General features: G+C 39.3%; 1 protein-coding gene across 2 annotated transcripts in view; it reads left to right on the top strand.

Annotated features, from left to right (window-relative positions):
• LOC120566030 (regulator of G-protein signaling 8-like) overlaps nucleotides 1-19,477 on the top strand; it is a 33,750-nt gene extending 14,273 nt beyond the window's left edge. Inside the window, exons 2-5 of one of the 2 annotated variants that reach the window (XM_039812231.1) lie at nucleotides 5,171-5,284; nucleotides 8,255-8,316; nucleotides 17,395-17,561; nucleotides 18,938-19,477. In XM_039812231.1, the coding sequence (XP_039668165.1) occupies nucleotides 5,184-5,284; nucleotides 8,255-8,316; nucleotides 17,395-17,561; nucleotides 18,938-19,132 (525 nt within the window). In that variant the 5' untranslated portion in view covers nucleotides 5,171-5,183 and the 3' untranslated portion in view covers nucleotides 19,133-19,477. The remainder of the gene's footprint in view (nucleotides 1-5,170; nucleotides 5,285-8,254; nucleotides 8,317-17,394; nucleotides 17,562-18,937) is intronic. The other variant, XM_039812232.1, reaches the window with a different exon arrangement.
• The last annotated feature ends 1,935 nt before the right edge of the window (nucleotides 19,478-21,412 follow it).

The following is a 21,412-nucleotide window of genomic DNA, read 5'->3' as shown; positions in this document are numbered from 1 at the left end:
TGAACAGTACATTTCATGCAATGTTCCCAATTCAAGGTCCAAGCATCAAAACAATCCACTGCTCCAGCTATTACTACTGCACTGATACCATCCAAGAGATAATAAAGAGGAATACTTAAGTGTGAATGGACAAATACTATAAATGGAAGGATCGATGCGTGAAAAGAACTAATACAAGTTGTTTTCAGTTCCTCCAGTAAAACGCAATTATGCGATCGCATAATTCAACGCATAATCAGCCAAAGTCCGCATATTCATGCGGGGGGCCGCATTTTTTCAAATATGCCGCACTTTCGCCGCATAAATTGCCGATTTCCGCGCAAAATATGGGGTGCTTGCATGATTTCATAATCCCCGCATTTTCGTTGCAAAAGAGTCACATATATCTTAGCAGAAAGTTGAACATTTTTTGCGATTACTTCACACAAGAGCAGCCATTTTCCCCTGTTGCCATGGGAACGTTATGAAGTGATTACGCGACGTGAACATCATCAAAAAGCAGGGTGTTGGAGGTTGAATTTGACATGTACTTTGAGTCTCTTAAGTTGGTATCCAATAAGAAAGTTATCTTAATATCTGATGTCTACTCAAATTTCTTTAAGTGCTCCTGCTGTCTATATTATTAACGATTTTTGAAAGTCTGTCTCTTTTGTATCTTTTATTTCCCTCTGTTTAGACTATTACTTTTATTTTTACTTTAATATTATATTATTTGTATATATTTTTGTATCTTATTTGTTTACTTATTGCAATGACTGAATATCTGTAAACTATTTTTGGAAATTAAGTTTAAAAAAAGCAGGGTGTTGGGGCGATCACTTTTTCTTCTCTTTTTCATCAAACCGCAGTTTTTGCAAGTTCCAGCAATTTCATTGCATAAAATTGCATAAATATCCCGCATATTCCATCGCATTTTTTAAGAAAACGTGCCGCATAATCAAGGATTTCTGCCCGCAACAATCACAAAAAACTGCGTTTTTCTAGAAGGACTGTGTTTTAGTTGAACTTGTCAATGCCCGATAACTCTGGAGACTTATACACAACAGACCTGTCACAAAGATAAAAAATGGGTTTCTTATATTGGAATGAAGAATGTTTGTGTCTTGAGGACAGAAGAATTATTACAGTTAATCATCATATTAGTGCCTGTCACTGATGCTGTATGTGCTTTTGTTATGTCTGCATATTTGTTCTTTGTATCTCATGTTCTTTTGTTTATCTGGTTATATTTGTTGTATGTATTTGTCATTTTGTTTTGTCTAGCTACATTTGTTTATCTTCCTCTCTGGTCTCTTAAAAGAGAGCTTGATCTCAGTGCCTTATAAATATATATTTAAAAGACAAGCATCATGCTAATGTAGCCATGCTACAAAGTAAGTGGACATGTTCTGGTTGTAGGGTTCTCGTATTAAGGCAGAACTCAAATAAAGCTTGCTTTGCCTGGTTCCTTGTTTTTGAGCTTTGACAAATAAATAAACTCAATGCTGTATTAATTATTTGATTTCTGGAGGAGAGTTAAATGAGAAGATCGATACACTCCTATTGGCCAGGACGGAATCTGAATTTCTCCTCCTGAATCTGAGGTCCGACAATTAGTCGGAGCCTCCTCTCTAGCACCTGGTTTATTGTAAAAGGATATAGGAAATCAGAAGCAATTCATTCATTCATTTAGTCATCGTAAAGTCCCCAATTTCCTGCCATGGCCGTTTACATTTAAGAGTGAAGCTTGGAGAATTTTACCTGAATGTATTAAGACTGTCTTTCCATCCAAAGGTTTGCATTAATGTTTCCTGTGAAATTCACCTACTTTTGCACAAAGGTTTGGCTTTCGATGGAGCATCTTTAAGACCGTGCCCCATCTGGAGTGACCCATGTGTCCCAGAGGGATAACATTGCCAATAAGTACATGAAAGCGGCAGTGTACAAGATAAGATGTGACATATCATGATGAGAGATGGGAATATGGTGCATTCAAATGTTTAAGAAAAAATCATCATCAATATTAGGGAACATCTTAAAGACTATCACTAAATAATCAATTGTCTATTATTCATAGCCAACAAATCAACGCATTCTTATGAAAGTTTTGTATTATATTGTACATAAACTAATGCACACCCATGCGTATGACCGGTCACATGAAAGTTAACTTTAGCAGCCTTTACAGTAAAATTTTGACAACAAAAGGTTACTGGGAGCCGCCGTCAAAGCACTGTGAGCTGCCGGTTGTTTCAGTGGCCATTGCCAGTTGAGTTTAGCCAACAAAAGATGACTTTGAACTGGGTACAGAGCACTGTGAGCTGCAGTGAGTTGTTTCAGCGGACGTTACAGTTCAATTTAGCCGACAAAAAGTAAGCATCATGCGGCGGCGACAGTTAAGTTTAGAAAAAAGATTTGGATTAAAATACAAACTCTGCTCCCGGGGTTAAAAACCATGTGTTTTCTTTCAAGAGTGCTCTTATACAGCAGCGGTCAATGTGTGCATACAGCAAAAAATACATGCAATACATACGAATAACAGTGCTTTACTTCTCATAGCTACAGTATATGTACTATTGGTTCATGAGAACAGCCTGAACCAATTAAAAAAAAAAACTAGAAAAGTTTTGTATTACAGTGCCTTGCGAAAGTATTCGGCCCCCTTGAACTTTTCGACCTTTTGCCACATTTCAGTCCTCAAACATAAAGATATAAAACTGTAATTTTTTGTGAAGAATCAACAACAAGTGGGACACAATCATGAAGTGGAACGAAATTTATTGGATATTTCAAACCTTTTAAACAAATAAAAAACTGAAATATTGGGCGTGCAAAATTATTCAGCCCCCTTAAGTTAATACTTTGTAAGCGCCACCTTTTGCTGCGATTACAGCTGTAAGTCGCTTGGGGTATGTCTCTATCAGTTTTGCACATCGAGAGGCGACATTTTTGCCCATTCCTCCTTGCAAAACAGCTCGAGCTCAGTGAGGTTGGATGGAGAGCGTTTGTGAACAGCAGTTTTCAGTTCTTTCCACAGATTCCCGATTCGATTCGGGTCTGGACTTTGACTTGGCCATTCTAACACCTGGATATGTTTATTTGTGAACCATTCCATTGTAGATTTTGCTTTATGTTTTGGATCATTGTCTTGTTGGAAGACAAATCTCGTCCCAGGTCTCAGGTCTTTTGCAGACTCCATCAGGTTTTCTTCCAGAATGGTCCTGTATTTGGCTCCATCCATCTTCCCATCAATTTTAACCATCTTCCCTGTCCCTGCTGAAGAAAAGCAGGCCCAAACCATGATGCTGCCACCACCATGTTTGACAGTGGGGATGGTGTGTTCAGGGTGATGACCTGTGTTGCTTTTACGCCAAACATAACGTTTTGCATTGTTGCCAAAAAGTTTGATTTTGGTTTCATCTGACCACAGCACCTTCTTCCACATGTTTGGTGTGTCTCCCAGGTGGCTTTTGGCAAACTTTAAATGACACTTTTTATGGATATCTTTAAGAAATGGCTTTCTTCTTGCCACTCTTCCATAAAGACCAGATTTGTGCAGTATACGACTGATTGTTGTCCTATGGACAGAGTCTCCCACCTCAGCTGTAGATCTCTGCAGTTCATCCAGAGTGATCATGGGCCTCTTGGCGGCATCTCTGATCAGTCTTCTCCTTGTATGAGCTGAAAGTTTAGAGGGACGGCCGGGTCTTCGTAGATTTGTAGTGGTCTGATACTCCTTCCATTTCAATATTATCGCTTGCACAGTGCTCCTTGGGATGTTTAAAGCTTGGGAAATCTTTTTGTATCCAAATCCGGCTTTAAACTTCTCCACAACAGTATCTCGGACCTGCCTGGTGTGTTCCTTGTTCTTCATGATGCTCTCTGCGCTTTACACAGACCTCTGAGACTATCACAGAGCAGGTGCATTTATACGGAGACTTGATTACACACAGCTGGATTCTATTTATCATCATTAGTCATTTAGGTCAACATTGGATCATTCAGAGATCCTCACTGAACTTCTAGAGAGAGTTTGCTGCACTGAAAGTAAAGGGGCTGAATAATTTTGCACGCCCACTTTTTCAGTTTTTTATTTGTTAAAAAAGTTTGAAATAGCCAATGAATTTCGTTCCACTTCATAATTGGGACCCACTTGTTGTTGATTCTTCACAAAAAATTACAGTTTTATATCTTTATGTTTGAGGCCTGAAATGTGGCAAAAGGTCGAAACGTTCAAGGGGGCCGAATACTTTAGCAAGGCTCTGTATTTATTCTATCTATACAGTGTCCTAGCACAATGATAACTGTGATCGGAGTAACTACGACATCTATAGAAATAAAACAGAGCTACAAAGCATACTTTGAGTTAATGCAAGCGGGATCATGTTTGAGAGATTGTTAGAGACAGTGTTGCCTCCATATCTCAGTCTCCGTACAACTCAGTGGCAGCCATGAATTGTTGCGTAAGACGTTTTCTTAAACTGTGCAAACTACACTCAAACAAGAAACCTTATCATAATGTGAATTTGGATACAGTATCACAGATGTTTGAAGCTCCCTCCTGAATGAGGCAGAGCCATACTGAGTCAGCTTTTTGAATATGGAGTTGCACCTGTTGTCTACATCCAGTCCAATCAGTTGGCCTTGTCTCTCTGCATCTTCTTTCTTAAATAATCAGTTTATTCATCATGTCTCGCAACAACATTTAACAACTTATACATAGTCTAAATAGCTAAAGGGGCAGCCCAACTACATGAAGATAAAACATACGATTAGCCACCTTAGCAACAGTTAAAATATGGTAGCAGTGTTTTTGATAGTGCCGAGCTTACAGTTAAAATGCATTTCTAAGTTGTATGTGATTTGTCGAATAACAGCACTAGGCATTATTAGCCCCTTCTATTATCCAGGCAAATTGACTGAACATATTTGCTTACCAGCTGTGTTTGGGTTGCACTTCTCATAGCTATATTTTTGGAGCTGGTTCTTGGTTTTTAAAACTTACTTATCACAATCTTGCTTCTCAGTGGAATGAAATAAATGAAAAAAATGTTGTAGCGACAAACATATCCATGCACCATGCACCAGTGTGTATCTGCATAAATTGCATGGAATTCTTTCTGAAAGGTTTTAAACTGACTGCAGAGATATACATTGAGAAGAAAACATTAAGTATTGTATGTTTTTCCAGCAGGATCAGTACCATGAAGACCAGACTAGGCTGCCTGTCCAACAAATCTGACTCCTACAGTGACTTCTCCGAGTTCCTGCCTCCTGCCCACGAAACTACTGCCAGGTGTCTGAAGTGAGTCTGCCAAAAATTCCTGTGCCTAATTTTGTGGGATGACAACATTTTTAACGAATTTAAATCCAAGCTTCTGTTGTGTTAAATAACTCTCTAGACACCACACTTGTCTTTCAATTTTCAACGTGTTGAAATTACTTTCAAAATGTTCAAACTCTTGAAGGAGCTGTCTTCTTTAGACTTCTGGGATTTTCAATGCAATGTATTGCTCTCCTGTCAGGCAACATGCCAACAACATAGATTAGCAATTCAAGAGTTGTTTTTTGCTCTTTCCTTGAGAATTAACTGTTACAAATGTATGCCAATTGAGAAACATTCTCTCAGTATGATATACAGTAATTGGTTTAAACTTAAGCTGCAATGCCATAATCAAAATGACATATTAAGCACAACCATGTGTGCAAATGAGGCTAGTCATTAGGCTTAAAAATGCCAAAGTCATGCTATGCATAATGGTAAATTCTAAGAAAATGTTTTTTTCAAAACAAAGTAACTCAGCAAGGTGCTGAAACACAAAATCACATCATAACTTTACAGAGAAACTTGTCATTTTTAAGGTTTTCATTTTGTTATTGAGCTTTTATGTTCACAATGATGTGTTTCATAAATAGCCTAGATACAATCTGAAAGGTAGAGTAGTACAATAATGTTAATTCAATTCAATTCAATTTTATTTATAGTATCAAATCATAACAATAATAAGAGTTATCTCAGGACACTTCACAGATAGAGTAGGTCCAGACCACACTCTATAATTTACAAAGCCACAATGATTCCAGTGATTCCCCCAAGAGCAAACATTGGCAGTGGCTAATGCGGCAGTGGCTAATGCGACAGTGGCAAGGAAAAACTCCCTTTTTAGGAAGAAACCTCGGACAGACCCAGGCTCTTGGTAGGCGGTGTCTGACGGTGCCGGTTGGGGATGTGATGAACAGTGGCAACAGTAGTTACACTAAAGATAATGGAACAGTGACTTCAAATGGTAGTCATAGTAGATAATGTCATAGCAAGGCACTGCAGGGCACTACAGGATGTAGCGTGGCACAGCAGAGCATGGGTAGATGTAGCAGGACGCAGCCGGACACTGCAGGGCATCGCACAGCGTAGCAGGGTGAAGCAGGACCACTGCGACAGCTGCAACCAAGATCTTGGTACCACCCTAATCCAAGGAAATATGCTGTGCGAAAAAAGAAACCTAAGGACTCCGGGGAGTAAACTTCCCGGAGCTAGGTTAGTAACAGGCATTTCTGGGACAAGGATGCACACAAATGGAAACAGATGTAAAGAGTGAGAAGAGAGAAGCTCAATGTGTCACAGGAAGGAACTAACTTCCCCGGCAGTCTAGAACTATAACAGCATAACTAAAAGAGACAGGTTAAGGAGAGGAGCCTGGTCAGGCTAGAACTCTCCCCAACCGGATCAGGCTGTACTGACCTGCCTCCCTCTACTTTTATTATATTATTGATTATATGGTAGATGAATCTGGCGACTATGCGGAGAAGCAGGTGGGCTGGGTTAGGCGGACGCTGCAACTCCTCACTCCCTAACTATAAGCTTTATCAAAGAGTAGAATTTTCAGTTTATTCTTAAATGTGGTGACGGTGTCTGCCCCCCGCCAGAATGGGAGCTGGTTCCACAGGAGAGGAACCTGGTAGCTGAAGGCTCTGGCTCCCATTCTGCTTTTAGAGACTCTAGGAACTACAAGTAGCTCTGAGTTCTGGGAGCGTAGTGCTCTAATGGGACAATAAAGTACTAAGAGCTCTTCTAACTATGATGGTACTTGACCATTTAGAGTTTTGTAGGTCAGGAGAAGGATTTTAAATTTGATCCTGGATTTTACAGGAAGCCAATGCAGAGAAGCTAATACAGGGGAAATATGATCTCTTTTCTTAGTTCTCGTCATTACATGTGCTGCAGCATTCTGGATCAGCTGGAGAGTCTTATTTGAGCAACCTGATAGTAAGGAATTACAGTAGTCCAGCCTGGAAGTAACGAATGCATGGACTAGTTTTTCAGCATCGCTTTGCGACAGGATGTTCCTAATTTTGGCAATGTTACGAAGGTGAAAAAAGGCTGTTCTTGAGGTTTGTTTTAGATGGGCGTTAAAGGGTATATCCTGATCAAAGATAACTCCTAGATTTCTGACAGTAGTGCTGGAAGCCAGGGCAATGCCATCCAGGGTAGCTATATCTTTAGATAGTGAAGTTTGGAGATGTTTAGGGCCCAGCACAATAACTTCAGTTTTGTTTGAATTTAACATCAGAAAATTGTAGGTCATCCAGGATTTTATATCTTTAATGTACGTTTGAAGTTTAGCTAACTGACTGGTTTCGTCTGGCTTGATTGATAGGTATAATTGGGTGTCATCCGCATAACAGTGAAAGTTAATTGAGTGTTTCCTAATAATATTGCCTAGAGGAAGCATATATAAGGAAAATAGAATTGGTCCAAGCACTGAGCCTTGAGGAACGCCATGGCTAACTTTAGTGTACTTGGAGGGTTTATTGTTGATATTAACAAATTGAGATCGATCAGAAAAATAGGACTTAAACAAGCTAATAAGCTAAGTGCGATTCCTTTAATGCCAATTAACTGTTCCAGTCTCTGTAACAAGATGGTATGGTCAATAGTGCCGAATGATTAATGTATCCCTTTTATCTCCAAGAGAGTGTGTTATCTCATCATATTTTCACCACTTCATAAAAGAGCATTAAAATGTGCAAAAAGGGTCAGCTATTGTTCTTCTATGCCTTATCTTCCCTTGTATCAACATTCTGTAAATGGAGTAAGATATTACAATTACTTTACGGCCTGGAGCTGAAGAACTGCTGTGAGCAGAGGATAAATCATACATCAAACTCAGCTGCCCTTCAATAATACATAGAGTACTATCTTGTGTTAAAAATGCATGAAATCTGCTGGTGGTTAGCATTTTACTCAGGCAGTTTCCTTTGTCTTTCTCTGCATTAGAGTATCAACGGATGAGGTTGTTCGATGGTCAGAATCGTTTCATCATCTCCTCTCTCACAAATGTAAGTGGCCATTTTCTATTTTTCAACAGTCCCCACTGCACAAGTCACATACCGCCAGCATTAAGAAAATAAAAGCCACTTTAATGTAGCTGTAAAATAGTCCTATTCTGTTTATTTGATTCACTAGTTTCTATTTTTTTCATTCAGCACAAGTCACCCCCCCCCCCTTCCAAGCCCATTTTATGTAAGTCATCCATTTCTGTGCCCTGTGAGGGCTCCTTAATGAGTCACATACTTGTCTGTGACCTTCCCCATGGACCAAACACACACTGGCACAGACTCACTCACACAGATCCATCTGCACAAACAGGCCATGTGTTTATTTTCTAACTGTTAACAAGCTATGTGACGTAGATTCAGCGACATCGCATTCACTGAGCTGACAAATTAAAGAAAACCCAAGTGGATTCAGAGCACGTACACTTTATTCAAATCACCAAAAACACTCAGTACACACCAAGGTTATTATAGTTTTGCATTTTTCATTAGTCTTTATTTTTACTTCGTTTTGACTTTTTGTTTTCAAATTCTGTTTTTAAAGCAGGTTTGCTACTTTAGGTTTGCTAGCATAAGTTTTTTAAAATGCTTAGTTTTAGTTTTGTTTTTATTAGTTTTAGTGTTAGTTTCAGTCTTCTAGCTAGGTTAGTCTCCTTGTGCGCACTTCTCAAATGTACTTTCAAATTCATGGGATTTTTCCCTTTAATAAATTTTCCACATATTTTACCACCTTCCATTGCAAGGCACTTGCTTTTATCGGACACACATAAGTCATAATCAAATAGGACGCTTTCTTTAGACTTTCAGTACTGCCATGGACTATTCTGTGTTCAATTTGCCATGGAATATATATATATATATATATATATATATGTCTATTGTATATTGACGGAAATGTCAACTATGAAAGATATATTTGCTCTATGAAGGACATTGACAGAGAGGAAAACTAAGGACATTTACTCTGTCATTTTATTTTAGTTAGTTTTGCAAAACAGTACAGTTTTCGTTAGTTATCTTTTTTGTTATGCCTCATTTTTATTTTTATTTCAGTTAACAACAATGTTTTTTCCCACCTAGTTTTTGTTATTTTGTTCGTTTTCGTTAACGATTATAACCTTGGTACACACTCAAGCTTCGACTGATATGAAAATAACTCTGTGCCTTTCAAGATGCCTGTGTTTTACTGAACCCCGGAAGGCAAGGAAACGTAAACTGTAGAAGAAAATATTTAGCAAGGAGACTAAGGGCATACTTACACTTGGCCCAGTTCAACCTTGCCCGAGCACTTTGACCCGAAAGTCCATTTCATTTGACTAGTGTGATTGCTCCGTCCTGGTACGCTAACCCTTGCCCGAGCACGATACGCTAACCCATGCCTGCTTGAAAGAGGTGGGCGGGGGCACAGTTTGGTTGGACTTGGGCACGGTACGCATCAGTGTGATCGCTAAACGTGCCCAGTCTGGTTGTTACCTTACAGATGAAGGGGCATTGTAGTCGGAGAGTAGGCGTGCTCTGGCCTTGAATGTCTTATTGCAGTGTAAGTGCAGGCCAGCAGGGGATTGGGGAAGGGGGACAGTCACGCTCGGGAATGTTTCAAGGCAACTGGGCCAAGTGTGAGCTCGCCTTAAAGGAACACGCCAACTTTTTGGGATTTTAGCTTATTCACCGTATCACCCAGAATTAGCTCTCTTTTTTTCTCTCTTTAACGCAGCCATCTTCTAACTGTATACATACTGGGAACTATTTTCTCAGAGGGCGAAGCACTGCTACTTGGGCGGAGTAATTAGTGCAACACCTGAAAAGCACCGTTGTTACTCTCTGCTCCTCACCACGGGGCTTCTCAATCATTCCGCCCAAGTAGCAGAAGTTGCAGTGCTTCACCTTCTGAGAATATAGTTCCTAGTTTGTTTATGGTTAGAAGATGGCTGTGTCTCATGTGACCTTGTTATTATGATTCCAATATATTTAAATTCAGTAACTGTATCAATTGATTAATTTTTAATAAAGATGCCTGTAGTTGGAATCTGCCCCCTAGTTTTACAAAATAACATACGTTTTGTCTTGCTGACATTCAAAGTAAGACAAGATTGTTCAAACCACTCAACCACACCTCAGCTGCTAGCTGAGCGTTTTTTGCATTTGTGTACAGAACAGTGTCATCGGCATATAATTGTATATTGACTCGGTGACAGTGTTGTGGAAGATCATTAATATAGAGACTAAAAAGTAAAGGACCTAACACAGATCCCTGAGGCACGCCCATTGTGTTTTTCATATAACTGAAACGTGCATCTTTAATTCTAACACACTGCATCCTATTTGACAAGTATGATGAAAACCAATGTTAGTGTTTGTGTTGAAAAATTAAATTAAGAAAGCTTGGAGATAAGGACATCATAGCAGAGATGGCAAAAGTACTCATTTCCCGTACTTAAGTAGAAGTACAGATACTTGTGTTAAAAAATACTCTGGTAAAAGTAGAAGTACTGATTTAACTTCTTTACTTAAGTAAAAGTAACAAAGTACAGGCTTTGAAATGTACTTAAAGTATAAAAGTAAAAGTAGCCTTGCGAATGACAACCACTTTTTATGCAAAGCTACCTGGACCACACATGTTACTACAGTGCAAGATGAGAAACTTCAGTGGACATAAAAACCAGGCTCTTTATATGCCATTGTCTACATTTTAAATGGATGTCTGCCAAACATCACATATATGATTATTGTGACAGAGACTGGGACTCCAGCTTAATAAGATGTAGTAAAGAGTAGCAAGATATGAATTCAATTGTGATTCTGTGAGAATTCACAGATCCAGTTTCTCTTTTTTAATCGTCCCCTTAACATTTAAAGGAATCTACATGTATGTGTGTGTGCTCAAATATAGAAAGAAAATAAAGGATACAATATGAATTACTAAACATAGATTAATTAAGAAGTTCCCCATACTTTTAGAGTTACACAGCACATTGGCCAGGAGTCATACTTGATGCCTCCTAGCCTATCTCAAACATCTCTCTCAGATAAGGCCAGGGATGATTGGGAATGTCTTGCTGCTTGTCTGCCTAATCTCTGGGATCTCTGTTTTCTTCATTTTCAATCATGTCGCCGTCCATACTACTAGTGCTAACGTTACCACCATCAAGCTGCAATTATTTGCCGCAAATGAATGCAGAATGCGGCCGAATCTGTCGAGTCGTCTTGTAGTGGTGCGTTACATGCAACGTAGCCTACAGTATATTCCCATCCAATTAGATTGAATTCGGTATTGATCACTTGAAAAATAATAACGGTAACTCCAGTGAAATTATTTGAAACTTGTTAGTGAGGACTAGATTAGGACCGTATTTAAAGCTGATGCTGGTTTCCAACTTCGCCCCTCCCCCAGGTGTGTCTGTAAAACACGGACAGAGACAACTTCTCTCTTTTGATGCTTTACAAGCAACGTGAAACCTAGCTAACAGGTGAAGAACACAAACAACAAAATCACTAGCTAACCTACTTTAACTGTGCAAGAACTATAGACAAATACAACAACAGGCTTAAATGAACTGACAACATAAGTTATACGACTTACAGTTCTCAAGGACGCACACACACAATCTCAACTGATTATCCTCCGGACAGCAGTCTCTCTTTCTTTTTTCTCACTTTTTTCTGTGTGGCGCACGCGCCCGCTCGCGGTGTGAGGTGCGTGTAACGCCGCTATTCTCCGACATTACGACCTCTTGTACAAAACTAAAGTAACGAGCCAATTTTTAAAATGTAAGGAGTAGAAAGTACCGATATTCGTGTTAAAATCTAAGGAGTAAAAGTAAAAAGTCGCCACAAAAAAAAATAGTAAAGTAAAAATCTACTTAAGTACTTCCCATCTCTGCATCATAGTTCACTGTATCAAAGGCTTTATGCAAGTCCAAGAAAACAGCAGCAACAACTCTTCCCTCAAGTTGTGTTCTTACTTTTTCTGTGAAGTGCAAAAAGTCTGTTTCTGTGCAATAATTCTTCCTGAAGCCAAATTGCATGTAATTGAAGCCAGGGTTGCAGTTATTTAGATGCGTTATCAGCTGCTCTATGACAACTTTCTCTGTAACCTTTGACAGTACTGGTAATATGCTTATCGGTCTATAATTACTTGCTTCATAGCGGTCTCCAGATTTGAAGATGGGTGAGATAACTGCATGCTTCCAGTTATCAGGAAAGCAACTGTGTGTAATTGAAAGGTTAATTAAATGTGTGATTGGGGGAGTTAAAGTGTCTAAATGTTATACTGTCCATGTGAAAAGTATCTCTACTTTTAGAATTCTTTAAAGAACAGATGATCTTTTTAACTTGTCCTTCATTAGTTGTAACCAGATTGAAACCCTGGCCTTTATCAGTGTGTATAGTAAATTCTCTAATTCATATTTAATTTCCTAATTCATGGAGTGACTCAATAAAAAAAGAATTAAAAATAGAGGCAACATTTTCTTCGGTTTTCTTACCCTGAAATCTGAGCTGTATATCTCCTGTGTGAAGTTGTTCTCAACCTATGAGGTTATTGATATTTTTCCAGATTTCTTTACTATTGCCTTTAGCCTCATTTATTACTTGAAGTTAAAAACACGATTTGGCTAATCTCAATTCCTTAACCACTTTATTCCTCAAACCTTTATAAATTAAAATATCTGTGTCTCTTCTAGACTTAATAGCTTTCTTTAAAGCACTTCATCATTTGCCACAAGTTGTCACTAAACCGAGGTAGATTAACTCTCTGTGTTTTCTCTTGGCCTTAAAAATAAACTTCTCTCTAACAACTCTCTTCAATTTTTGTTGTAAATAGGTCACAGCCATGTTCCACATCTTCTGTGGACAATACATCATCCCAGAACAAGTCATTGATCTCACTGTCAAATGCGGGTTGTTTACTTTTACGTATATGAGACATGATGTCTGTGTGGTGTGGTGTTGTGTTCTTAAATCAGTTTTTAGTTAATTTCCTTGCTACTAATGTTAGATTATGATCAGATAGCCCAGTGATCAGATTGTAGCTTTGTATTATCCTCTCTGGTTTACTGGAGAAGACAAGATCCAACACTGTACTTGAATTCTTTGCAATCCTCGTTGGGCCTTTAATCAGCTGTTGTAAGTTATATTTGTCTGTAATTGTTTTTAATTTGTCCCTCTTCCCCTTGTCTTCCCAGTTTAAATCAAAGTCACCCATGAGAATAAGCTCTTTGCTATGGTATTTGAAAAGAATGTGCTCACATTTAATGTTGTCTTTGACGTATATCAATACCCCTCCTCCTCTCCCCCCAACTCTGTCTTGTCTGAAGCACTGATCAGTCTGCACTGATACCCCGGTACAGAGAAAACATTAATTAGGGTTGACTGTTGTAGCCACATCTCCGATAAACATAGATAGTCCAGGTTGGAGTTTAATAGTAAATTAGTCAACTGTTCAGTCTTTGAAACAACATTTCTAACGTTCAGGTGTCCATCAAAAAGTCCTCTGGGTTTCAGTTTTGGATCCCATACGACCTTTGCGTGATTAACCGTGTGGAATAAGTAAGAGAATCGCTGCTTTATCACTGCAGGATTCCGACACGTCGGGTATCTTGTAGGTTTTAAGTCCGTAAGGTTATGTCCACTGAGCACTTCAGGTGTCGGCTGTGTGTTATTGAAAAAGTCACAGTTACCAATGGCAACTGTAACCGCGCTGTTTAACGGGGAACTAGGTATAGATATTCCATAGTCACTCACCTCCAAGGAAGATGTTACCTTGGATTCAGAAAGGAGCTCAGCACCGATGTTTTGTGATGCCTCCGGAGTAACTGGTCCTGGATTTAGATGAACATCCCCTGAAAGCAGCAGCATCAATACTAGAATGCTATGAATCCTTTGAGACGGAGTGGTGAGTCTCTGCCGTTTGGTGGTTTGTTTACCTCGGCCTACCATGGCCTGCCCATGACACAACACGGAAGAATAAACTGTATAGAAGCCCAGCACTGTGTAGTTGGAAGGAGCCCGGTTTACGCTGGCCCAGTTCCTCCGATGTTTCCACTAATTTCCGAGGTTTAGATGGCCGGTATGTGGCGCTCCAGGCAGGTAGATTTGCAGAGGTAGTGCGATACTGGTCAGCAGTAACAGAGTAAAGAGTGCGCTCTGGATATTTTGCAAGATCTTGCGTTTGTAACATTTAACAGTACTGAATAAAGTTGATGTGGCTGCTAACAAGTGTGTTTTACCATGCGATAAGCGCCCTTCTTGATGTAAAAAGAAGCGCATGTCAGCAGCCCCTGCCACGCAGCGTCTCTGCAACGCCGCCATCTAATCTCAAGTATAGCATGTAGTATAGTAGCCTATATTCTGACGGCCCAAACTGTGTATTTTCTGTGGAATTGTTTTAATGACGCCCGGGGTATTATTTTTCAATAAGTGTCAGTTTGTCTTTAGTTTTGTCTTCAATCGCAGTTATGTTTCAAAGTGTTGGTCCGAGCCTCCATAAATAGGATGCACTTTTCACACAGGTCTATCATCAACGTGATTGTAGTGACCATATCAAACACTGTGCTAACAAAGGGATCAGAAAAAACAGCCAGCCTAGACTGAAAGAAAGCTGTAAACACCCTGCACTTACATGAACATTATCTGTTTTGTACAGATTGAGGTTGTGACATAACACCTTTGGTTGACACATAACTAATGGAACGCTTATGTCACCCATGGAAAACATAAAGTTTGTTAAAAAGCCAAGAATAGAGCCCTCCCCAGGCAGAGGAAGCGTGATCGAGCTGTGTATCCTGTTTCAATTGACCAAGCATTAGAGAGGTCATCTACAACATGTACATGAACACATGAACACACAAACACACACACACACACACACACACACACACACATTCATTGCATAAGTAATATCAAAGCAATAGGGACACAGTACTGACTGTTCCTTTATAGGATATTGCATTCACCTTAATTTCATTTAAAAGGTGGGATAATGTATTACAATTAGACCTGACTGCATTCTAGCGTCATTCTCCAGTGTGTAAAACTAATTATGTGTTTGCTGGGGGCCTGACCTGTGCCATATCTGTGTCAGCTGTTACATGTCTTGTTAGCACAAGAACATTGTGTGAGGTTGACAAGCAGCAGTGCTTTGCTTTTCAAGATTATTTTATCAGGGTTACAGTTTGTACTTTAGTGAGGTTGTTAGCTAGAGGGACAACTAATAAAAATGTCAACAGAACATAGCATAGAGTGTTCAAAGCTTAACAACAATATATTTTTTGAATAATATCTTGGATGGTCCCAGTGTGCCGCATGGGTCTCCACTGATTGTTTCAGCCCCAGCTGCTATGCATTGTCCATATTGCTCCCAGCTGCTCCTAATTGCTCTGGTGTATTTAAGCTTGAGTCAGTCTGGACAGCCTGCTGTCAGTTCATCAAGTTCCCTTGTTGCACTGATTTAGAGGCTCTAAGCTAACAAAATTGTGTCCATGCTCAGATTCTTTTTAACTAACACTTTTTATATATATATTCATTTTATTGGTTTACACATATACAAATACTACAAATTAATGCACACATAATCAATAAATGATCTGATTAAAATAGAAAGAAACTAAAATACTGAAAAGAGATGGGAAAAAAGTGAAAAACCAAAATTACACACAATTTCAAATCAACAGAGGTCAAATAACAAAAGGTCAAAGAATATTAGCAATTACATGGGTTGTTTACAAAGACATTCAGTAGGGATACTGATGTACAGACAAGCAGCTTTCTTAATTGTACAGGTGTTAGCATTGAAAACTCTGATGGCTAAGCATTCCATATAAATGAACCTTTAACGTACCTTTAATGTAATTCTAACTAAATTGAAGTTTAGATGTTTTTTCTTTTGGCAAAAATGGTTTATTTTGGGTGCCAATGCAGATCCATAGGATACTTTTATAAGCTTTGACCTGTAATCTACCTCCTCTCCAAATTCTAATGCAATGTTAGATGCAATGAATTTCACACCTAATGTAGAGACGTTTGCACGTAAGTTTCAAGTTGAAGTTTCCAGTTTATTATCAATGCACAACAATTACAAAAGCAGTCCTGTCACTCTAAATCTTGGGTCTCAGACTCCTTCTAAATTCCCATCTTGTTAAATGTGTATAAAAACTAAATTACAAGTACAACCAAACTAAATGAGTATGTAAGGCATAAAACATAAAATAGTGCAAGTTAAAATATTGGGATAAAGTTTAACATAAATGTGAAATAAGGTCATATGAATTTGTGGAAGACAAGAAATTCACCTCAGCAGAGGTCTGTGCTCTCAGAGCTTTTTACAAAGTGTGTCTTTTAAGTAAGAAAATCCTTTTCATATGCTTTCCAAAAAGTTCAAGTAGACCGTTGCCTTCAAAGTCTTCTTTCCTTTTGTGTTACCACGGTTATTTGGGGACTTCTTCAAACAAAAGCCCAGCGTGTTTGTGTGTAGCCCTGTGCATAAAGTGTGTGTGTGTGTGTGTGTGTGTGTGTGTGTGTGTGTGTGTGTGTGTGTGTGTGTGTGTGTGTGTGTGTGTGTGTGTGTGTGTGTGTGTCCCTGTTCCCAAAGTGTGTGTTTGTTTGTGAGAAATATTGTTGAATATGCACAGATGGACCATCCCCTCTGCTCATGCCCAGCTTTATTAGGTAAACAGCAGAAATGAGAAGCATGGAAATAACATGTCAATGTGACACAGGCCCACAGAAAAACATGCCCTTCTCTGTTATCATGGGGGGGCAGCACATTAATTGATCACTTATCTTGACTGATGAAGACAGCAAAAAATATCTCTTCGTGGGAGTATTTTGTTCTGATTTGTCTTGTGTTCTAATCACGAGCTGTTTGCCGCTTCTGGGAACAAGAGTGTGTACGCACTGGGAAAATATCAACACAGGGTGAAGGGTATTATCACATGATCAAGATACTCTATGTTGAAATAGAAAAACATCCAGCATCCTGCTGTACGGGAATAAGTGCTACGCTGGAATATAAATCATGTCTGTGAATTGTTTTTGTTGGTTTTACCTCCTCCACTTACCATCTGATTCATTTGTCCTTTCCAGATGGCCTGGCTGCTTTTCGGACATATCTCAAATCGGAGTTCAGTGACGAGAATATCGAGTTTTGGATGGCCTGCGAGGAGTACAAAAAAATCAAAAGCTCAACCAAGCTTGTGTCAAAAGCAAACAAAATCTTTCAGGAGTTCATTGATATTCAGGCGCCCAGAGAGGTGTGTGTGTGTGACTGAAGTTTGTGTTCTTCCCTTTACTTACCGTAATGATCAATCAAGAGATGTGTAGAAGAAATTTAATTACCTAACAGTTTTAGTCTCATCTTATCCTAATATCCTCTTTCCTGTTCACTAATTAAGTTCCTATTCTTTTACCTGATGGACAAACTTTTTGTGTCTTCTGATTTAATTAAGTCTGTCTGCCTTTTTAAAATGCAGCACTTCACTTTGATCACGGAGGGAGAGGTTTTATTTTAAGAACATGTTGGGTCCAACAGAGATTCACAGTTTAACTAATCAAAGCACTTTTGATTAGTTGGTGCAGACAGTATTGAGTCTATGCAAATCTACTCAGACAGACTTATAGTTGAACATCTTCTCAGTTTTTGTTTATTCCGTTGTTTCCTGTGAACCTTGTAAAAATAATCCTGGCCAAAAACTCCTTCTAGTTAGAGAGAATTCAAACGTGTCTTTTGGACTTCTGTCTCCACTCCTCAGTGAAGTAATCTAATCTGAACCAGCCACTGCACCTGGGAGAACTTTTCTTCCATTCCACCGTTTAACCGTTAACAGACAATACAAATTTGGCCGATTTTAATAAAGCTAAAACAATATTATTTAAAAAACAATTAAGTTTGTTGCATGATCAGAGGAAAATAGGCTATACAATCCATTTCTTAACTGCCAATTAACTTGCTAGTGATACATTTGCACTATCAAATTGTGTTTTAAGCTCCTGTTCATGGCACTCTGCTGGGGGGGACTGCCCATTTCTCATACCTCTCAATAACCTGAAAAATTCCATTTGGTCCTACAGCCCACTAGTCAGACGTCCCACTGGTGGTGAAATTGAAATTACGAATCCCACTATGGCCACGCCAAGACCCGCCCTACGAAGCAGCTCGATTGTTTGGGGTTAGGCATTTGACCTTGAGTGGTTAAGGTTAGGTTAGGTTTACCTAAATGTGCTTGTGACATATGCTCATAAGGGTTAGGTGCTCTATAAAAATCCAATATCACCTTTTGTATGAAATCCAATCCCTTAGTTACTTGGCTAATGTGATGAACCCACCACCAGCTTGTTCGTTAGCCTTGTTTCCTGTTTTAGTTTACTGACTTAGCAACACATCCCCTGAACTAAACCCCAAAATGTTATTTTTCATTGCCTTCCCAAATGAACCAAATGAGTGTTTTTCCGATCTGCCACTGTTATGGTTAAGGTTTGGTAAAGATTTGCCAGCCAAAACTACTTGGTTAAGGTTATGAAACGATCATGGTCAAGTGGAGCATGCAGAACAAATGCTGTGATGATATTTAATATATATGAGTGACCTTCCCCTTTAAACAATGTGTATTTGCTCTCCCTTTCCTGGCAGGTAAATATTGACTACCGCACCAGGGAAAAGACCAAGCAGAGTCTGGAGGATCCGTCCCCAACAAGCCTCAACGAAGTCCAAGCTAAAGTCTACGGCCTCATGGAGAAAGACTCGTACCCACGATTCCTCAGGTCCCAGATGTACCAGGATATAGTCAAAAGGGCGCAAGCACAAGGCCAGCGGAGGTCTGTTTGACTGAATTTGATGAAGACCACAGCCGACACAAAACTGGACCTATACTGTAAATCACTCAGTAACCCTTTGACATCATCTCTGAATACTGTGAAATGAATCTGCAAGGATGGTGCAACATGCTTGACTGTTTCCTTTTGTCTACACCAGCTCCATGCATGCAATCCCTGTAGAAAAGACGTGTCTTGGTGGACTGCACTGTACAGTATAAAGGAGGAGATTTGATGAGGATAAGCTAATTGATTTAAAGGTCCCATGCCATGGTGTTCTTTAGATGCTTTTATACAGACCTTAGTGGTCTCCTAATTCTGGACCTGAAGTCTCTTTCCCAAAATTCAGCCTTGGTGCAGAATTACAGCCACTAGAACCTGTCCCACAATGAGCTTTCCTTAGGATGTGCCATTTCTGTGACTGTAGCTATTGAAGAGGAGAGAGGGGGGGCAAGGTGGAGGGTGGGGGTGTGGCCTTGACCAACTGCCCCTTTGCTCGTTTGAAAACCATGATGTCTCTCTCTCATGGATGGGCCAAATTCTCTGGGTGGGTAAAGCAGAGAAAGGGGAGGTAACCTTGCTCCTTATGACCTCATAAGGAGAAGATTCTGGATCGGCCCATCTGAGCTTTTATTTTCTCAAAGGCAGAGCAGGATACCCAGGGCTCGGTTAACACCTATCACCATTTCTAGCCACTGGGGGACCATAGGCAGGCTGGGGGAACTCCTATTAATGTTAAAAAACCTCAAAGTGAAATTTTCATGCCATGGGACCTTTAACTCTACTCAGTGCTGGGCGATGTGTTTGAAAATATTATCACAATAAAGAATTACCATATCGTGCGATAATGATATTTATTACTACATACACAACTTCAGAAGAAATCAGATAGATACACATAAACATACAAACAAACAAATGGATAAAAATTTTGATGAATGAAAAATCAGAAGGTCCCTACATTTAGAATCACTATAATCACTAGAATCCAAGATGGTGTAAGCGTAAGACGTGTCTGTGTTCGTACTGTGTAAATATTTTTTTTAATGCCCACCTAATCTGCACTTTATGTAGCCTATTGTATTCAGTTTTCTTGTATTTTATTGTATGTGAAACTGTACGTTGTCTTGCACGCTTATGCTTTTCTTGGCCAGGTCGTCGTTGCAAATGAGAACCTGATCTCAACGGCCTACCTAGTTAAATAAAAGTTAAGAATTTTTTTTTTTAAACATTTCAATGCCATAGATTTATTTCTTAGCACTTTATAATCCTCAGTTTGTCAAAAAAACAGAACAGATGGGTACTCTAACCATGAAGTTAGGGATCACCTTTGACAGATGTTAGCTGTGGTCTTTTGTTGGGGCATGACCAATACATTTAATAACACAGATTCTTCAAATCCTCAAGAAGGAAGTCTATTGGGATAAATACCATTATTGTTTTATCGCCCAGAACTACCTCTGCTTATCTTCAGTTCTTTGTGAAATAGACACCTTACGCAGGTGACTAGACCTGCTGTGGTAGTTTGTGTGTTTACAACAAATGATGAAGTGAGTGAACACTTAATATCTGAAACTGTGCCAAAGTAGATTGCACTTAGATATTGATATAGCTACATGTTCCTGTGTATTGTAAACTTTTGTAGGTATGGCATTACATGTGGAGTATAATGAAGGGTTGAGTTAATTGTTTTCCTTCAATTCACTACTAGTCAGGAAGTGGAAATGTGCTTTCATCTCTGTGAATCTGTTCTGTATACCAATGTTTACAGTGCATGGACCAATCTTCCCTTGCCAGACAGAATTCTATAGTAATGTATTATCATTCATATCTTTTTAATTAGATTTGATTTAAAGGAACACGCCGACTTATTGGGAATTTAGCTTATTCATGTAACCCCCAGAGTTAGACAAGTCGATACATACCCTTCTCATCTCCGTGCGTGCTGTAACGCTGTCTGACGGCTCCAGCGGCATCAGCCCATCACAGAACAGGCAGGTGAATGGTTCCAGTAATCCTACTGCTCCGAATAAGTGACAAAATAACGCCAACATGTTCCTATTTACATGTTGTGATTTGTAGAGTGACAGCGTGTACAAAAACCAACGTAACATGAGACACAGCCGGGACAAACCGGGAACTATATTCTCAGGCGGAAGAATATAGTACTTGGGCGGAGTGATATGCTTACCTGCAGGATCTGTGCTGGGCTAAGTTAATGCTGGAGCCGTCAGACAGCGTTACAGCATGCACGGAGATGAGAAGGGTATGTATCGACTTGTCTTACTCTGGG

The sequence above is a fragment of the Perca fluviatilis genome, chromosome 9, assembly GCF_010015445.1.
Source record: "Perca fluviatilis chromosome 9, GENO_Pfluv_1.0, whole genome shotgun sequence".
Classification (NCBI taxonomy): domain Eukaryota; kingdom Metazoa; phylum Chordata; class Actinopteri; order Perciformes; family Percidae; genus Perca; species Perca fluviatilis.
The sequence above is the reverse complement of the archived record's forward strand: the minus strand, read 5'-3'. Positions and strand labels throughout refer to the sequence as shown.